Consider the following 20245-nt stretch of genomic DNA (forward strand, 5'->3'; position numbering starts at 1 on the left):
AACCCTCGACCAAGCTAACGCATCGCTCATTAAACTAAATATTTGGATAGTGTTTTCAGAGGTATGTGGGTTTTGACAAGTCTCTCTACTCCTATGAAATTGCTTTTACTAAATTGAAGCTTGCCTAGACGTCCTTCGCTTGCTTGCTTGGGTAAGATATATTGAAGTTGTCCTGGCCAGCTCTTCATACGCCCTCTGGGAGTGTTCTCAGACCTTCAGCGCAAGGAAGAGGTTCACTCTCTTAAGAAAATGACACATTCTTACTTTATTGACCATCTAAGCCTTCTGAATACCTACTCATGTAAATAAATTTAATTGATGTAATCTTTTGAGAGAAATTTAAAATAACAGCATTGAAAAATAACCTACCGCAATGATTTTTTTCTAGTTATGAACACACGTTTGCTTTGTTTATAGAGAGATGAACCAAACTCTGGCCTCTGTGTGATTCTGTCCTCAAAAGGCATGAAGTTCATGGCATTTAAGATTTTTAGCATTCAAAGTATGAAATGTCACTTCAGAATTTCAACCACACTGAGTTTATGACTAAGCAATGCCCTCGTGTACATACTCAGGCATTTAGTTTCAGAAAAATCTTCCCCACAATAAACAACTCTCAACTATAAAAAGCATAGCAAATTATACATTTTTAAATTTTATTTTCAAGTATCTGACACAGAAATGTATTTTGCCAGCAATGGGTGGATAGGAAGCAAGTTAGTTCTAAAACAAGTTTGAGAGAAAGATGAGTTAGCACAATAAAGATACTTCTGAAAATAACTCACAGGGCTGGCAAGGTGTGTGGGCAGGAAAGGGTGCTTCCACTGGATACCTGACTACCAGAGTTCTATTCCCAGAGTCCACGTCAAGGTGGAAGGAGGGAATCAACTCCACAGAGCTAACCTCTGACCTCCACGTAGGCACTGTGGCATGTACTCCATGTTAACACACCCCAAATGGAAGTAAATTTTGTAAACTTTTAAATGCAATGAAATTATTTTAAAACTTGTTAGGTGGCTAGAAGGATGGCTCAATGGGTTTGGTTCCCAGCACCCACAAGTCAGCTCACAACTGTCTGTAACTCCAGTTCCAGGGGATCTAATGTCCTCAACATTACATTTACATGATGTACATGGTGTACATATGTACATGCAGAGAAAGCACCCATACATATAAATAAAATAAAAATCTTTCCCGCTTAAAATTACCAAAACTTCTCCATAAGAATGATCATTCAAAAGTTAGTATAAAATTCATTTTGTAAGATCAGATTGTAGGATTGTTTAGGTGGCAAAATCAAGCAATGATATCAACAAAAACCCAAAGATAATACTTTTTATGGATATTTATGCAAGAATTCTTAAGAAAGTCATACCAAATTAATTCAATAGCACATTAAAAGAACTATATGTCACGGTGAAGTGAGATTTATTCTTGAATGAGAAGGATAGTTCAAGGCACAATTTCCAACCCTCGTACTATGTCAGTCACATCAGCAAAATAAAGGGGAAAATTATTATATGATTTTCTGAGCTGATTTTTTTAAAAGCACCTGACAAATTACAAGATCTCCTCAGGATGAAAACAACAGGTTAGAAACAGAAAGGTTGGTCTACAGCTTAATTGCATGTTCTTTTTGCCCAGAAAAGTAACTTGTGGGCTTTAATTTTTATTTTAGGTGTATGGGTGTTTGGTCTGCATACATGTCTGAATGTGTACCGTGTGGATTCCCAGTGTCCATGAAGGGTAGAAGAGGGCACTGGAACTCCTAGAACTCGAGTTACAGATGGTTGTGAGCCACTATGTGAGTGCTGGGTCTTCTGGAAGAACAGTGAGTCCTCTTAACCACCACCCACCGTTCTATCCCCTGACATGCAATGTTCCCTACCTATATTGAGGAAGCCATGCTCGTTAAAAATCCCCATGATAAGGACCTACCTTCCAGGATTCTCTTGAACTGTCTAAACCACATGTCACAGTGGTCCTCACTGAAGTTAATGAGATCCAGCGTGGAGTCCTTTAATTTGTTTTGCTGTTCCTTCAAGCAGATGAAAAGTGTGATGCCCAGCAGTGTGCCACTGCCCGGGTGCTTGACAGAGCAACGTTGCTTCAGCTTCACTGCGAATATGTCTTCCAGGTCTAGGGACTCTTCTTTGCCCAGCGGATCACACCTGGCACCACCTAAAAAATTAAATAAATAAATAAACTCTCAGTCAAAACCACTGTTTCTCCATTTTGAGTGTATGAAGAATACCTGACAACCACAGAGCTATTTAAACTTGGGATTTCATGGTTTTGCCTTTTTCCTCCGTCCCTGGGTGAACTGGAAATGAGAGAAAAGAATTAGATCAATTTTCCCAAGGATAAAGAAAAACTGAAGTGCATGGTCCAGGTACAACGCATGACTTTTGGAATCTTAGAAACACATGATGTATAAACAAATTTACAAATTAGAAGACAAAGCAGTATTTTAATAACCAATTAGCACTATGCAAGAGACTTCCAGTGCTGAAAAGTAGAAAACACTGATTTTGCTCCTGGACACAAGTCTATGATGGCTTATCAAAGTAAAGGATACATACATTACTACTAAGTCACACACATCATATGGTATGAGAGCAGAAAGGAAGTATTGAGGGGGAAGCAGGGGACAGTAGTTAGAAGAGGGTCTCATTAGCAAGCGACTGAAGGTACTAAGGTACAAGGCTTCAAAGCAAGTCTCAGAGGGATCACACTACACCCAAGGAATTAAAAGTGTGCAGGGACATTCATGGGGACATTGGTGGCTTAAGATTCAGTCCTCTCCCATGGTTAAATTCCATGGGTTTGTTTATGAGCATCAAGACAGTCCATGTCACAGACAGTAAGCCAACCATAGCACTGCAGTCAGCACCTAACCCAATCCAGAGAGTGAAGCTGTCTGACTTATTTTACAAGATGCATGCATGCACACACACACACACACACACACACGCATGCATGCATGCACACACTTTTCTATAGACACCTTTCAAATAACCTTCCTCACTCAGGAGGACTTTTCTCTAGTATAGACTTCTCAAACTATTAGCCTCATAGTGGATTTTCTCATGTAAAAAAAAAAAGATCAAAGGATCCCAAATAACTTTCATATCTGTGCCTATATGTATCTATATTTTAGGTCTAGGAAATTAAAACTAAGACCTTTTAAAAACATGCAGATACAAAGCATGTATATGTGTGTGTGTGTATGGTATATATACTATAGACACAGTCCATGACCCTCAGAACTCTGTGTTCTTGTCAGGGAATGAGAGAAAAACTGCCAGGAAACTTGGTAATTTCATAAAAGTGCTTATCTCAGTTATATTTCCTGAAAAGAAATTTCTGGACCACACTTAGAAGATGACATCACAGCGTGCTTGACAATGTCTGTTTTGGTTATGTCAGCATTACATCTGTTTACATAGTCTTTCAATCAAGTAAATGTAGTACATTTTGATACTAAAAACTATCCCAGCTTACTCATCCCTGCAGCCATATCCCTTTGCTCTATGTAACCACCTACAGATGTCTTTGAGAGTAGCCTTTGCTTCTCAGAGCTGAATAATATTTATAGACTCCAAGGAGTCCCGGGGAAGAAACATGAGAAACTAAAACCCTGGCCGGTGCTGCCGAGACTTGCCTACAGCCATCTGATGAAGGCAATTTCTAAATTGAGGTTCCTTTTCCCAGGTGACTCTTGTTTGTGTCTACTTGATAAACACTATTCAGCACAGCAAAGGGAACCAAACTCAGCCCCAGTGAGGAGTCATGTTTGTACACGCTGAGCTTATTAGCTGCTATGTACACCTGTCAGGCAGGCAGGCACGTGAGTATCTTCCCTGGAATGTGCAAGAGTCAGATATTGTACATAGGGCATGAAAACCGGCTCATCAAAGTTCAGGGAATTCCTCAGCTAGCGCAGTGTGACAGACTGTGTGGTCAACTGTCTGAAAACTACAGTTATATTCCACATGGAGGTGCTCCTGGAGAGATATATTTACAGCTATATTATAATACCCAGGGGGAGAACTTGTTTTGGTCTATTTATCGGTAGTTTTGCAAAAGTCTACTAGTCAAGCAATTAGTGAAACCTCTTTATTTTCCATTTGTATTTCTTAAGATTTGTTATTTCAGGGCTGAGGGGTGGGGCACTTAGTGGATAAAGAGCTTGGTGTACAAGCAGAAGGGTCTGAGTTCAGTTACCTAGCAGATACACAAAAGTCAGATGTGTATAGCATGGGGCTCTAACCATTTGGGAGGAACCAAATGGAGACAGGTGGATTTCCGCTCCTGGCTAACTGGTTAGTCTAGCCAAATTTGTGAGCTGCTGGTTCAGTGAGGGAATCTGTCTCAAAAAGCTGGAGAGCAACGGAGAAGACATCTAGTGTCACCATCTCGCCTCCACAAGCACGTGTACTCACAACAATGCATATATGCATTCAACACACACAGACACACAGTACACACAGACACAATACACAGATAGGCAATACACAGACACAGAAGGGTGGTTCACTTGCACATTCTTTTCCTCCTTTCTTCTCGCTTGTTCATCTTTCGCCCATTTGTAGGTGTATCACAAATAAACTTGGCTGGCATTGACCCTTATTGTACAGGATGCAAATAGTGTCTAGGCCAATCTGCTGATGTTGGTCATAGCCTATGTCAATTAAGCATTTAGTTTTGTAGAGTGAGACATGTCATAAATATGCAGAGGGAAAAAGAATAGAAGAAAGGAAGAGGGGAAAGAATGAAATAGACACTAAGAAAAAATTGTATACTCCACGATTTTTATTTGAAATTTCATTCCACATAGTTTGAATTCTTCAATATGTACATGTTTTACTTAAGTAACTCAAGAATTACTAGATAAATCTAACATAAATCTCTTATAAGTCACAAATTTATAGATATTAGCCAGAAGACAATGCCACATTTGGTAATGGCAAACAGAGAAGTCTTTACAGGAAGAAGAATGCCTATCACTACCCTTGCTGCTCCTGATTATCTCCCCATCCTGGCTAACTGCTAGGAGACAAAAGGCAAGCCTGGCGCTGCAGGGAGAAGTAGGACTCCAACTCTAATTACCAGCTAGAGCATGACGTATTTATAAGATTCAAGTGGATCAAACTAATCATTAGACCTAATGACAATTGCAGGTGAATATGTCTACATCCGTGAAGATATAATCGGGAGACAGAACTTCCATATCAATTAGCATATGATACCTTTGAAAAAGTCAGCCACGATTGATACAGGAATTGAGTGAGTGCGTGAAGTCATTTAAAATTTACCAAAAGAGAAGTGAATGAAAGGAGACAGACTAGATCTCAAGATTTCGTTTCTTGCAAGCCTAAAATCTCACTGTTCAAGAATGTTTATGATACAGCTTCAGCCAAAACCTCAATGGAAGGTTGGTTGGTTGTTTTAATATTTTGATGAGCAAGGACTCTGTTCAAATAATTTGCAAGTTTTCTTGGGGTAATAGGCTGTGTTAGCTAGAAAGAGATTCTAAGAACAGTGAGGACATTGCCATCCCCTGCAGGCGAGATTTGCAAAGTGGCAGTAATTTCAATATCTAGAACAGAAACAAATGGATCACAGAAATGCATGTGTGCTTGAAAATTCATTAATTTACTTATCTAAAGAAGTTGAAAGTTTGTGGAAAGGAGTAGAAGGTGGTTGCAAACTTATTAATCATTTGAGATAAAAGAAAGCCCTAAATTACAGCAGTATTTCTAGATTAGAAATTTATGTAGCCTTAAGTTAAGTATGCACCAATCGTAATGAAACAATGAGACAAGCAGAGCTCAAGTCACCTGACCTAAAAATCATTTAATCACCTTGAAAGGCCTAAAGATTCATAAAGAAAAGTCACAAAGAGAGCAAAGGCCAAAGAGTTATTTGCAACACTTTCATGGAAAAGAACACGGAAGACTCAAGCAGGCATTCCACAAAAGGAGGAATGCAAATCAACCTACAAACATATGAAGAAGTTCAACCTAATTAGTAATCAAAGAAATGCAAATCCAAACAACCAGACACCACTCTTTGCCTTTTAGGTTGGCATGGGATCAAAACTAAGGGTGGGCGCTGGTATGGCTGAGGAGGAAGCAGTTAGAGTGCCGGTGTACAAATGGTAGCTGCTGGGGAGTCTGCTGCAAGTACGTATCAAACGATTTCCGAATGTTAATTGCGGCAGTATTCGTAACAGCAAAATGGTTAGAAGTGGCACTAGTGTCCTTTCAGAGGATGGTAGAATAAACCGTCATTGCCTTCAGCTTTGACTGAACAAGTGTCACTGGTGTGTCCGCATCCAGATAGACATTGACAGTAAGAGTGAATGCATGTAATAAAAGCAAATGACACAGTTGTTGGGGAGTGGGGGAGAGGTTGTTGAACCCGCTTACATACTACTTAGAAAGAACCCCAAGAGATAACCACAGAAAATGCTCAACACCAGTTACTGTTTCAGAGCGATAAGATCGAGAACATGAAGCTCTGTTTGTCTCTTAGATCTTCATTAGCTTTCCCTTCCAGTAATCAGCAGCAATTTTGAGTGTAGAAAAGGGGAAATTGGGTGCACGATGGCTCAGTGGGGAAAGAGGTTTGGCGAGCTCTGAACAACTCCTGACCAGTTGTTCTCTAATGTCCACCCTGGCACATGAACTCTGAAGGAGGGACGGAGGGAGGGAGGGGGAAGGGGAGGGAGGGAGGGAGGGAGGGAGGAGGGAGGGAGGAAAGGCTTTTTGTGTGCATAGTTTTGATGCAGGAAACTTACTCTTCAGAATTAACTCCAAAAGAATGACTAAGAAGCACAGCGGAAGTGAAAGGAGAGCTCACCCAAGCAGCACCGAGATAAAACTTGGAAACCACTAGAGTATGGGATAATAGAAGGCGTGTTCCCTGAAGCACTTTGATGTAGCACAGTGGGACTTGAGCGTTCCGTGTAGAAATGGGTCCGAAGGAAAACACGTTAGAATTCTGTGCACTTGGCTTTGAAATGTTTTTATCAGAAAGCTTCAGCCTGACTGTTTAATCAGTGTGGGCTGTGCTTAGCTGCACCTTTTAGTTTTGACGTCTGTAAGCAATAAGCAGCAGACCTGCTGGCTCTGGGTGGGGCAACGCCAGCCTCCTGGATCAGAGGTTAATGAAGGTCTCCCCAGGTCCCTGTGGAAAGCCCTAGGGCTAGCCTGAGGAAAGGCTAAAGGTTCTGGGGATTATCTGATGGGATAAACTGAAAATCTTAGGTCATTATTTCTCCTCAGTCACCACTTCAGCACACCCTTTGGACGCTCTCGGGATATACAAATATTCATTATAAACACGAGTAAAGAAAATGAACCGTGTCGTAAATAGAAGTTTGGGTTCCATAAAGGTGGACTACCTGTCTGCGTGTCTCTAAGGATTATTTTAAGAATGACTTGGATTCCTTTTCTTGTACAAGCGAGTCAGAAAGAAGCTTTTGAAAATAAGCAAGCTACTTTAAGTGCTGAACAAAAGGGTCAGATCTTAAATCTCTGCTTGGATTCCCTACTCCCGAGTGGCTGGGCTGATTCTGGGACGGTATCAGTTTCTGTCACAAGGAAAGCAAATGTTCGCATAATTACACGTGAAAGCCATATTTCTGTGGAACTATTACAACCAGACTGTAGAGTAAAGAAAGAGTTCTACAGAGAAGCACCACGCCTACTGATTTTCTGGGCATGTATTGTAAATGCAGCACAGTTATTGGGAAGACTCTGAAGTAAAACATCATTTACAAATTCACGTTTGATATCAGGAGAATATCAGAAATGCTCTACGGGTACTGCCTTTCAGGCCACCAACTCCTCACAGATCCTGGAGGGCTCTGGTTGGTGGCATGTGGGTTGTTATTTGAAAGCTATTGGCTCATTAGAATCATACTGGTCGCTGCTAGTTGCTTCAGAACACTAACTGTCCTCTTGCATTACTTACAGAGATACTGGGGCCATCTGTTCGTGCAGGGGATTTAAGTATGCGTCTATTGGATAGCTTGCTATTTATTTAATTCAGCACCCACTTCCTATTGTATCTTCTTGGGGGAGGGGGAGCCAATTTAATTACAAGGAATAAAGATAACCTTTCCTGGCAGGTTACCCTGTCACCATGAGAGCAAAGCAGGACCTGCTCAAAGTGGGTTACGGTGGCAAATAAGAGGAGCAAAGCCTGGGGTGCTTAAGGGTACCCGAGCAAAGGTTTAACAAAAATAGGACAGCGAGCGGCACTTTTAAAAATATTACTATAAGCCCAGGGCTTGTCTGCATCAATCTTGGCACATCTGCCTGATGCGGACCGTAAACAGGATTAAAGCTGGGTTTATCTGCCTGGTGCTAATTGTGCTCACAGTTCCTGCACATGTCCACTTTTTAAAACACGGTCTGAGAAAACAGCCTGCTGGATAGATGGCTCCCACACAACACCCTGAACACACACACACACACACACACACACACACACACACACACACGGTGTATGTCAGATTGATAGGCAAAATGATGCCTAACAGGTTTTTGGTTGGTTTTTTTTTTTTTTTTTTTTTTTTTTTTTTTTTTTTGCTTTTCAAAATTACTTTTTTAATCCCCTAATTAAAAAAAAAAAAATCTTTTTTAAAACACCACATACTGAGAAAAATTTGTGAAGCAAGGGACCAATAAATTTGAATACACTCTAATTGTAAGTAGAAAACACAACGTAATTGTTAATAATCAGGTTAAACTAGGGTTTACAGAAATAGGGCCAATCCTGTAGCAGACCGAAAACGGGCTTCAGTGTGTTGCGCTCCTGGAGAACGTGGAATAGCATTGGGTAGCAGAGATGCTCAAACTCCGAAGGCACACGATATCAAGACAGAGATATGGAGAACTAGTGTTCTTGTCCAGTGAAAACGTTAGAAAACTTCCATCATATTTGAGAGAAATCCCAAATCCACTATCAATCTTACAGTTCTACTAGACCAAATTTAATATTGAAAATGATTTTTCTGCCTGTGGGTTTCTTCCATTTATCTATTTCTGTCAAATGTAAGCGCCTCAAATGTGTCTCTTAAGATTTTAAACACTTAAAGGTGTAAAGACATTTCTGCATCAAGTTCACAGTGAACTAATGAAAAGTCAAGAAAATTTAAATATTCTCCTGTAGCTTGGGTTTTAAAATACAGATAAAAATGCCAATTCTTTATTCAGAACAATGCCCAAAATGTAAGAAGTGACATAATTAAAACCATAGTCTATATTTAGGCATAATTATCACAAAATTGGCATTAGAAAATACAGAACTGGTTACAAAAAAAAAAAAACAAAAAAAAAAACTAACACACAATCTTCTATGCTAAAACTACTTCTTGATGAATAATTTATTCATGTTTCATATACCTTGGCCAGTTCCGAGAGATCAGTTTTCTTTAAATATCTGCCGGTAACAAGTTATGCCTACATCTACCGTGCTGCCTTACACAGACAGTTTGGGGAGAATGGGTTAAGCAAGTCATTCAACTGCTTAAGAGAAATCAAACAGCTCCATAGGCCATTCTCAATGGTAGACTTACAGGATACACAGATTCAAGAGAATTTCTATTGCTACTAAAGCTGGCAATACTCTGTTGCCTGCCATGTTGATGCTGGCTAAGGACCTGCTTTTGAAAGGACTACAGACAAGGCCATTCAATGTGACTAATAACCACCCACATTCTCCACTAATGGTGGAGGAAAGAAAACTGTGTTTAGATCTTGTAGGCCAAGTGTACGTAAAGTGTCACTGCTGTGAACAGAATGATGGTCCTCTCCAGAAGAGCCCTGGCACCACCCAAGCTGACGTCACCCAATTGCCTTCCAGGGTTATTATGGTACATCTCTACTTAAAAGGACCAGCTGACTGGGAAGGTATCCCAGTGGGGAGAGTGACTGCTTAGCACGCATGAGGCCCTCCCTGGTTTGGCCCCAGCAGCACACAAACAGGTGTGGTAGGACACACTTAATCCCAACACCCAAGAGGTAGAGGCGGGATGATGAGGAATTAAAGGTTCTCCTTGGCTCCATAAAGAGTTCAAGGCCAGTCTGAGCAAAAGACCTGGCATTCAGTCATGGCTACTTGCCAAGTGTTCTCTGGAGAATGAACAAAACTGGCCAACAAATACAACTGAAAGTGCGGCCCATCATAAAATACAAGATTTTGAGGAAAATCGGGTTTTCTAAAAGATACATGATAGGTTCCCATCTTAAGGGAATTTTCTGGAGATACTGGCAAGGATTCTTTGACTTTAAAAAAATATACTCTGCAAGATATATGTGTCTTGAAACTGTAACAGAGGTGTCCAGCTTTCCGAACAGTCGAGGGGAAAAACCATGAAAATCATGCATGAGTTAGCAATCTGTTCAAATAGCAGAATGAGAGAAATCAGTTGAAATTGTTCAGATTCCACATTGTAGCTGGCCTGTGAGAAGCTAGTATTTGATGTACTGTGCTACGGTTTCAGAGCGATGGTTACAGGCAAATGTGAAACGGTTTCCTCTCCTACACCTGAGTTAAGCTTGATTTTCCTATACACATCAACCAGAACAAATATTCACAGCGGACTGGAGCAGTAAAGTGAGAGGCCAACTCTTTGCTATTCCACCAGACATTAAAGAGGTTCCCAGGACTATGGGACTGTGAAGACAGTGTCACTGCTATTATAGTGTTTGTGGAAATGTCTTAAATAAGTGTGTTGTTGATATTAATATGTAGTAGGCTTACTACTATTATTTTTATATTTTATTTTTCTGTGATGCTGAGTAACCAACCTAGGGCCTTCTGCAAGCCAGTCAGACACTCCACTGCTGAGCTATATCCCTGGCCCTTTAATTAATATTGTAAAATATCTGTAATCTATAACATAACTAACATCAGTGAATATAATTTGTATAAATAACATCTCTTGGCTGTTTTCAATCATTCAAGTTTGCTCCAAACAGGAGTTTGAAATATATAATATGACCCTTGAGAAGACACAATCTAAGCCTATAAATACTTTGTTACTTTAGGCTTATTTATTGAATGACTTTATGGAACATGATCAGGCTTTGTCATTCCTTCAGGAAGGGTATTCATGTGCAACTTCTACTGGGACCATTTAATACTTTATCGTGTTCATATTTGTCCATGTGTGTTCTTTCCCTGTGTCACTCCCATCTCTCTTAATAGAAACATTGATAAATTCAAGGGTAGGGGATGCCACACATGGCACTCACAGAAGATGTGAATCTAATGAGTTCACTCTATTCTCATAATCAAGCCATTTCTTTGACCTTATCAGTTCATATATGTCTGTCAAGTCATACACACTGGCAGTATCTTTATGCTTATCCCCATCTCTACTTCTCTCCATATCCTAGCACTTCATTTGGTGCTTCAACAAGAGGTCAGTCTCCCAATAAATGCGGATAGGAAGCACAGTCAGAGCAATCAGATGCATCTTAATCACACTATGCACGTGTCCACTTCCAAACCTTTGGCCCTTCATTTCCTGGATAATGGAAGGCCTTCTTGACTCTAGCCTTTTCAAACATTAACTCTTAAGGCCAATTAGGTCATCATTCCCAGGAATAACCTTTGCTGCTGAGTCCTTCTGAATTGTATAGTCCAGATACTCAGCAAAAGTTACAGGGAGCATTCCACTCATCTTCTGCACTTGTTCTCCACATTGAACAAGTGATTTAAAATGAAACTTAGGCCATAGTTAGAGATAAATTAGAATGCAGTGGGTTGAGGCAAACACAACAGCTTTAATCTTTTGTTTGACATACGTGAACATTTACTATACTCTAGATACTTCCTTTCCAAATTAAAGTGCTATTGTTTTTGTACTTGGACCTTATAGATAACTGTCTGAGAATAGATGAGAGTTCCTCAAGTTTGTGCCCTTCAACTTGTAGGCTGGATCCATGACAGTGATAAAAGCATCCTTCTGTTGGGGTGTGCACTGATTCCTACTTTCTCAACAATAGGACTCCATGCTTGATAGAATCGACTCAGGGGAATTTAAGACTTGTTTTGACTTATATTGTGCAAAATACACCACATTGTGACAGGGAAGACATGGGGGGTATGCCACACTTTTGCTATAGTTAGCAAGCAGAGAGATCATCTGGATAAAAGTCAGCTAGGCTGTACCATAAAGCCTGCCACTTCACTGCACTCCAGTGACACACTTCCTCTGGTTAGGCCCCACTTCCTGAAGGTGCCACAACCTCCCCAAACAGGTTTGTCACCTTGGAAACAAGGGTTGAAACACATGTGTCCCTGAGAACTTTTGACATTTTCTGTAATGAATTCTGAGAAAGGCGGTCTGGACGTGGACTTAGAGCTCCACAGTCTAAGCCAATTCACACTCTAACATTCAGGGAGGCCTCATGGCTAGTCGTACCTCCTTTGATTTCAACTATGCATTAGTGTGAACCAATGTGATACCAGGGCTATCTAGTTGTGCCTTGGCCTTCCTGCACTCACAGTGCGAGGATATCATATAGCCCTTTAGTCTACCCAAAGTTAAAAGACTAAAACTTCTAGTTAAAAAGACTAGAGGATTCATTTTGTCTTCCCTTCCACATAGTTTTCCCCTTAAGACTGTTAATATGAGCATAAGAAATTATCAGAATAGCTACTGGCTATTCAAGGTTGATTTGACTCCACCCAGGTAGATTTGCATGGTTGGAAGGCAGCAGTCCCATTGCCAGGGAGACTGAAGAAGTAGCAGTTTTTACCTAGAAGATTGGACTTAGAACCAGAATGGTTTTTACCTATGGTCCGAAACAGCCAGGAGCAGCATGCCAAAATCCTGATCACATGTTAAAGGTAAGAAAAGAAACAAGAACCATCTACTGGGACCTGCTCCTTGGATCCCTCCCTAATCCTGAGACAAAACTGGGTCAACAGACCACTGTGTGGACAAGGTGCTGGAAGAGAGGAGGGATGAAAAGAAATTAAAGAGAGATTTCCAGAAGCCACATACATTGAACATCCAAAATAAACATGAAATTCACATCATCCATGGTTATATAAAAAATCATATTTATTTACTATCTGATTAGTATTTACAAGGCTAATACATATGGAAACAAAAAACAGGGAGAAGCAATTAGAATATAACGTATCACGTTATTTTTAATCCAACTTAATATTCAAGACAATGTTCATGTTTATTTTTAATATGCTAAGCATTGGCATGATATGAGCTTTTATTTCATTTCTATCATTAAAAGCTTATCAATGACAAATGTATTTGGGTTTTGATTTGTTTCTGACATTGATAAACGCTGAGTAAATGCAATATGAATTACTCACTAAGAAAGAAAAATCACCAGAAAATTATCTATAAAAAATGTAGTCAAATTACCCAACTCTAAATTATCTTCTAATTCAATTGCTTTCAACCTAGTCAAATTTTAAGAAAAATATGTTTTAATAAAGTAAATATATATGTTAAAAACCGTTAAAATAAACTTCAGGTATTAAGCTAGTTAACTGGTATAATCAAAACTCGTATCTACATGAAACATGTAACCCTCCGACCTAAACATTTGAAATAAAATCACAGTTTAAAAGTTATTCCCACAATGAAATTAGAGGTCAATTTTTTTTCTTTGAAAAATGCTTAAAGAGTTCAAATGGTCTGGTATTAAAAGTGAGTTTGCTGTTTTTAACTTACTCCTACATGCAGGGTGTTTACATACCGTGTTACCGGTTCAAAATGGCTTGAAAACAGATTTTTCTCCAGGTCTTTTAGACAGTCTCTATCACACAATACTATGATAAAAGACTAGTACCCAAGGCAGGGGCATGAGAATATTACTTGGTAATTTGAAATTTTTAAAGAAAGCAAGTACTCTAGATCATGTACTGTACAGTTTTGCTGGGCTGCATAGCAAGCCCTGAACATAAAATGGTTTTCAGGGTTTCAGAAAACCATCTTCTCCTCGGGGCTGTAATACTACTGTCAGGGTTTTTTGTTTTTTGGGTTTTTTTTCTTAGAAAGATAAATTTGATATCAATACGATGTGACACAACTGCATCAAACCTTAATTTCACTCACAGTGAGAAGTCACAGGATTAAATAACACTGTGCAGTCTTTTAGAAAAGTTTATTGCTTCCAGATGGATTCAAGTTTCCTTTCAGCCCTGATTACATCTAATATGCACGGGGTGCCAACACTGTAAAGGACAGAGTCAAAAATATCATTTGTATAGATAGGAAGGGCGGGTGGGAGACTCTGCTTTCTAAATAGGTTCTAGGACTCAAGTCTTGACTACTTTAGGGAAATAATAACAAACATCGAGGTTTCAAAATGCTATATTCTTTAACTGTCTTGGATAGTGGCTTTTCTATGAAAAAAAAGAGAAAAAGAAAAAAGAAAGCTACAAACCTACAGTAAAGTAGCCATAAAATGGCTCCTAGCTCAAGCTGCATGATCTCTCCCCCATGTAGGGTTGTGCCATGTGTCACACTGCATGGGGCTTGCTACCAAGATGCCCACCTGTGCCTGTGTGGCTAAAAAGGCTTTTATTTCAGTAGCAAGAACACTACTAAATATAGCCCAGTGCAGCCAGAAAGGAAGGCCTTCAGAATACTGACCTCATAAAGCCTGCAAGCCTACTTAGCACGGACATTTAGCATTTGGTTTCATTTTCTTTTGCAACGCAGTTATTGCTACCATGAGGTTTCCTTATAGTTCTCCAAAACAAAGTTTTACCCCATAATGTGAAATAAAAAATAAATCTGCATAAACAAACAAACAAACTGACAGAATCTACTGAATCCAGTCTCTGAGAGAAAGGCAAAGAGAGAGAACTCCTGTTTGAAAAGGGACTTCTGCACATAGCTCAGGAATCGATCTGGAAAATGCAGCAAAACTATAACAGGATCTCCACCTTTCTTTGTTAAGATACTTAGATTGTAACAAAAAGAAATACTATACAAGTACCAAGGTCAGCTGAGTATAAATGTCCAACCATTTATTATGTATCCTAAAACAAATTAGCAGCTCAAATCCAACCGTGGTCCTAAAGCTAGAAGGGAGGAATAAGAATGAAAATTTATAGAATTACTTAAAAATTTTCTGACTGGAGAAAGAAAAGTGATCCTTATTGAAACTGCTACTCGTGCCTAACTGTCTCCTGTGAACTGTCAACCAAAACAAGACACATATCTCTGCCATATATTATCTTCATTCTCTTTGGCAAGAAATAAGTTCCTCAATGTAAGGGACACAAATAAATATTAAAATGTCAAGTGAGGATTAAATTACCCTCATGACTTACAGATAGGAGTCAAATCAATAGCAGATCAATAAGAGGGTTCAGTTGGTTATATTGCAATGCCCTAGAAGACATTATGTATGGATCATTCGCTGACATAAGACCCATTAAGTTATTTCTGATATTCCTACTATTAATACGTGCTTGATTAAATACTATCAAACAAATAGTACTTGTTTTCAATAATGGTGAACTATTCTTAAACTGTTTGCACCATCTTCAACAAAAGACCATATTGAAGTGAAAAATTATTTGTGTGTGTGGCTATACATGTCCACTAGAGATGCAAATATTTGAACATGAACACAGATAGTTATGTATGTATTTTCTTGTGGGTGTGTGCACATTTATATCTCTGTGTGTACATGCTTGTGTGCATATATGTTTGTATGCTTATGTATGCTTGTGTGTGTGCATGCTTGTGTATACATGTGCTTTTCTGTGCTTACGTGTTTGTTTTTTGAGGGGGAAGCAAAGGACAACCTTGGGTGTCATTCTCAAGAGCTTTCCACCTTGTTTTGGTTGTCATTGAGAAAGTCTCTTCCTAGAACCTGGCCCTTGACAATTAGACTATTCTAGCAGGCCAGAGTCTATAGACTACTCCTGTCTCAACGTCCACATTGCATGAATCACAAAAATGTGACACTAGGCCCAGGATTTGTGTAGGTCCTGGGGATGAGACTCAGGTTCTCACACTTGTGCAGCATATGCTTTACAGACTGAGACATCTTCCCCCGGCTTAGAGCTTAGTGTTTTAAAACTGTCTTTAAATTATTGGTCTAGGAGGACATACAGTGGACCAAAAATTGAGATATACTTGAAATAAAGATGTTGGAGGTCCTCGAGACTACACAGGAAAAACTTCATACAGGCTGAGGTATTGCTCTCCTGCCTAGACTGACTAATGTCAATGTTTCACTCAAAAATACTAATATTTGAGTATAAGATGCTATCTAGGCCAGTTATGTCAGGTAACTTACATACACCATATTAACAAGTATCTAAATTTTAAGTTACAACTAGCTCTAAGAGTTTACACTTGCCTGAGCAGGTGTAAAAAATCCCTGTGTGAAAAGCAGGTTTAGTATTTATGAACAGTCAAGATGTGGCAGACACTAGTGAAAAAGGGCTAGGGAGATATGATGTGCAAACAGATAAATCAGAAGCTGGCATGTGACATGGAACAGGAGTATAGACGATACAGAGGCTTGGGATTTGATTCCCATAGAGAAGAATTATGCAATCTGATACACAATGTTAAAGTAACATATAGTGGCTTCATAGAGCCCACAAGATTAAGTTCTAGTATCTTGTAGAAGATAAGCCCATATTTGGCTTCGGTAGTAATACAAATGTTATGATGTCCTATGCAACTAAGAAGTGATTTAAATCCAGGGAAAATTATATGTGGTCCCTCTACAGTTGAATGGATAAATCTGTTGTAGTCCCAACATCCAGTCATAAACATAGAATCAATAATAAAATAAATTCTTCCTCAGAACATAGGGCCTTAACTTCTCCAATGACAGATGCACACCCCTCCCCAATTTTCTTCTAGAGAAGTAAATACAGTGCAGGATGATGCATTAGCTTGCTTATTTCCTTCTGCCATAAAACCAGAGAAGTTACAGTGTGCATGATAGTAAGTATGACAAATCTATTGCTGAGATGATAAGCAGAATCTGAAATGATATTTAAGGGTTTGTGAAATTAACTGTAATAGATCAATCAAAACATCCAACCCCACCCATAGGGCTGAAGAAGAGGAAATACCAGTCTATTAAGATTAATAAATATCTGGAAGACTAACTTCACTCCCCCATGACCATACCATTAGATGAGCCATCAATAAAATAAGTGTCTGCCTGTGGAGTAGGAGAAACTTGGACAAATTTTATGACCACAGATTCAGTTCTTATGAGAAAATCCCATCGTTTACCAGCTGGATAATGATTTCCTACACGTCCATAGAGTTCTGACACTTTTGAAAACTATTGCTGTTGTTAAAAAATACAAATGACCAAAGCAACCAGGGGAAGAGAGGGTTTACTTCAGCTTACATTTCCACATCACGGTCAGGGCAGGAACTTGGAGGCAGACTCTGAAGCAGAGGCCATGGAGGGGTGCTGCTTCCTTGCTTACTTTTCTTGACTTGGCTCAGCCTGCTTTCATATGCAACTCAGGACCCCTAGCCTGAGGTACCACCCACAATGGGCTGAGTCCTCCCTTATTGATTCACTAATCAAGAAAAAATCGCTCCACAGCCAATCCAGTGGGGGTTGAGGGGGGCATTTTCTCATTTGAGCTTCCCTCTTCTCTAATGGCTACAGCTTGTGATCAAGGTTGCAAAAACATTTAACCAGGACAGTCATTCCAATTCAATGATTTTAAAAGGTTTCTGTAACTTTCCCTTCACTGGGAAGTTCAACATCTATTCCAACCCAAGATGGAACGGCTAAATTTTGGGCAAACGCGGGTGAGGTAGGTGCAGCTCAAGTTTGCTCACAGCTACCTAGCTTCCTGCTCTTGACTTTCCTGTAGCTCCTGTGCTTTGTGAAAATACACACTGTGCTGAGGAGGAAGGCATCCTCACACTGCCGGGCTCAACCCCACACACAGCACTGCCCTGAGCATTGAGACACTGAATGAGGTGGCATGCGAACCCTGAACCCTGAAATGTGCCACTCTCTTTATTCAATGTCTTTGCTTCTCGGAAATGTGAAATCTGTGCCATAGCAACGGAGGAGGCTTGGTTGCTAAGCTTTTTAAAGCAGGTGATGGCCCATCTGTAAGATGATTATCAACAACAAAATACAGGCTGATTGTCTAAAATACACAAAATAAGACACATGACACGAGGCGCAATTATGTCAGAATAGCCTTGTGGTATAAATAATCTGTACTGGAGGCCTTGTTTATTTTTCAAAATAACTTGGTGGGGAAATATAAACAAGTCCACATTTAGATGATCTTGATGCCAAGTAGATAAACAGATCATGACTGTAAGCAAACCTAGTTACTTAAGCCTCTGACTGTAACCCCAGAAACATTGGTCAAGGTCTTTTCAACTTTGCAGCTTCCCACACTAGAAAAGGGTCATATAGTCACCCTCAACATGTTGTCTAGACAATTCCTCTGAGACACTGACTAAGTGGGTGTGTTGTATTAAACAGAAGAGGGCAAAGAGGGTGCTTTGAGTTGGAATTGGAGGCCAATGAAAGAGTGGTACAGACTCCAATGCTGATCAAGCGTCACAGAACTGCAGAGCCCAGGGTGTCCAACTCAATTCAAAGAGTTACCGAGTTACCGGAAGGTAGGAGCTCAGTTCAGCTGTTAAATGGGTACCTTTTGCAGTGGGTATCCTAGAGGAGAACACAGCCCAAAGGCAGCATCCCCCGTCAGCTGTGCCCCAAACTTTAGCACCAACCTGCCAAGACTTGGCACTCTGGAAACGCCCTTTAAGGGCTGCAGAAAGAACTCTCCCAACACGAAACTCAGCTGTGAGGACCTCTCCTCCGTCCTTCAGGGAATGAGTGGGTTACTGTTCACTTGGGTTAGTGTATTTCAGAACTCCATTGTTTCTCTGAAACACGCAGCCCGAGGTTACTGCTTACACAGGATCATTATAATCTAGCCTGAGTAGTAACTGCTGACACCAGCAAGGTAGCGCCCTTTGTTTGCCAAATTTTTGTTTTCCCAAGAACCAATCCTACTTCATAAAGATATGTTTCCAGGATACATGTAATTATGCTGCCTACAACATCTGTCGCTTTGTGTTTCCAGAGCCTCGCAGAGCCAAGATAAGGATGAGGTTCTAAGTCTGTGTTAACGGGTGTATGACTAAAGAAGTAAATGATTTAATACTCAGAGCATGTACCTAAGAGCAGGTTTGAGCAAAAGCCACAGTTATGTCTCACTACTTTCTGGTACAATTAAGTCATCTGAATCTCTCTTTACATTATCTCGGCGTTGTTTTTCAGTATCCTGACTTGTTCTCAATCACCTTTCCTATGATTTCACATAGGTATCCTAGGGAACCTTGAACTTTTTGTGTCTTTCAAAGCCAGCCACCTGATGTAAGAAATCACTTCTGGTCAAATATAGCTGGGGGAAAAAAATACTGTCAGCCTCAGTTCTAGGATTTCACCCTCAGGTGCACAATGGATTCAGGTAACAGCACAGCACTGCCTTTGCAAATGTAGGTCAGAAGTCTGACTGAGCTCAAATGTGGCTTTCCCAGACCTGAATGAAGTAGGATATCCACCTAGGTCACTTCTCCCCACGGCTATTGAATGGTTTAGGTGTGAGGCCAAGAATCTGGTAGCCCAATGCAGGTACCAACATTTAAAGTAATTATTTGCTGGTAAGACTTGCACCTAAGATTTAGACTTAAGGGAATATTGGTCTTTTGTTGGTTTTTTGTTGTTGTTGCTGCTGTTGTTGTTGTTGTTGTTGTTGGTGGTGGTGGTGGTGGTGGTGGTAGTGGTGGTGGTGGTGGTGGTGGTGGTAGTGATTTTTTTGGTACCTAAATGTGAAGTAAGCATGTAATAAATGTCAAGGGACCAGAGAGGAATCTGTGTCTGACATCAGCAATCATATTAGTAGCCATATTAGTTAACTTGGCTAAACATTGACAGGAACAAGTAAAGTCATGACAATGTTTGGAACACCCGGGCACGAAGGTATTTTTTTTTTGTCATGTTTCTTTAGTCTGTAAAAATAAAAATTTATATTGACCCCGTATTAAATCTCCTTTTACAAAATTATTTCAGTATGCCTTAGATGTCCTAACAATTCTTATTTCTTGGTAGTTGTTTTCTAAATATACTTTTAAAGAAAGTTGCCGATAGCCACTATATTCAAATCAAAAGATAAACTTTACTAACACAGTTAGGAGTAAAAACTCACT

General features: G+C 39.8%; 1 protein-coding gene across 1 annotated transcript in view; it reads right to left on the reverse strand.

Moving 5' to 3' along the window:
- Nucleotides 1–20245, reverse strand: part of Cerkl (ceramide kinase like) — a 93108-nt gene that overhangs the window by 55633 nt on the left and 17230 nt on the right. Inside the window, exon 2 of the mRNA XM_032903555.1 lies at nucleotides 1939–2181. Within this exon, the coding sequence (XP_032759446.1) occupies nucleotides 1939–2181 (243 nt within the window). The remainder of the gene's footprint in view (nucleotides 1–1938; nucleotides 2182–20245) is intronic.

Source organism: Rattus rattus, chromosome 5 (assembly GCF_011064425.1).
Source record: "Rattus rattus isolate New Zealand chromosome 5, Rrattus_CSIRO_v1, whole genome shotgun sequence".
Lineage (NCBI taxonomy): Eukaryota > Metazoa > Chordata > Mammalia > Rodentia > Muridae > Rattus > Rattus rattus.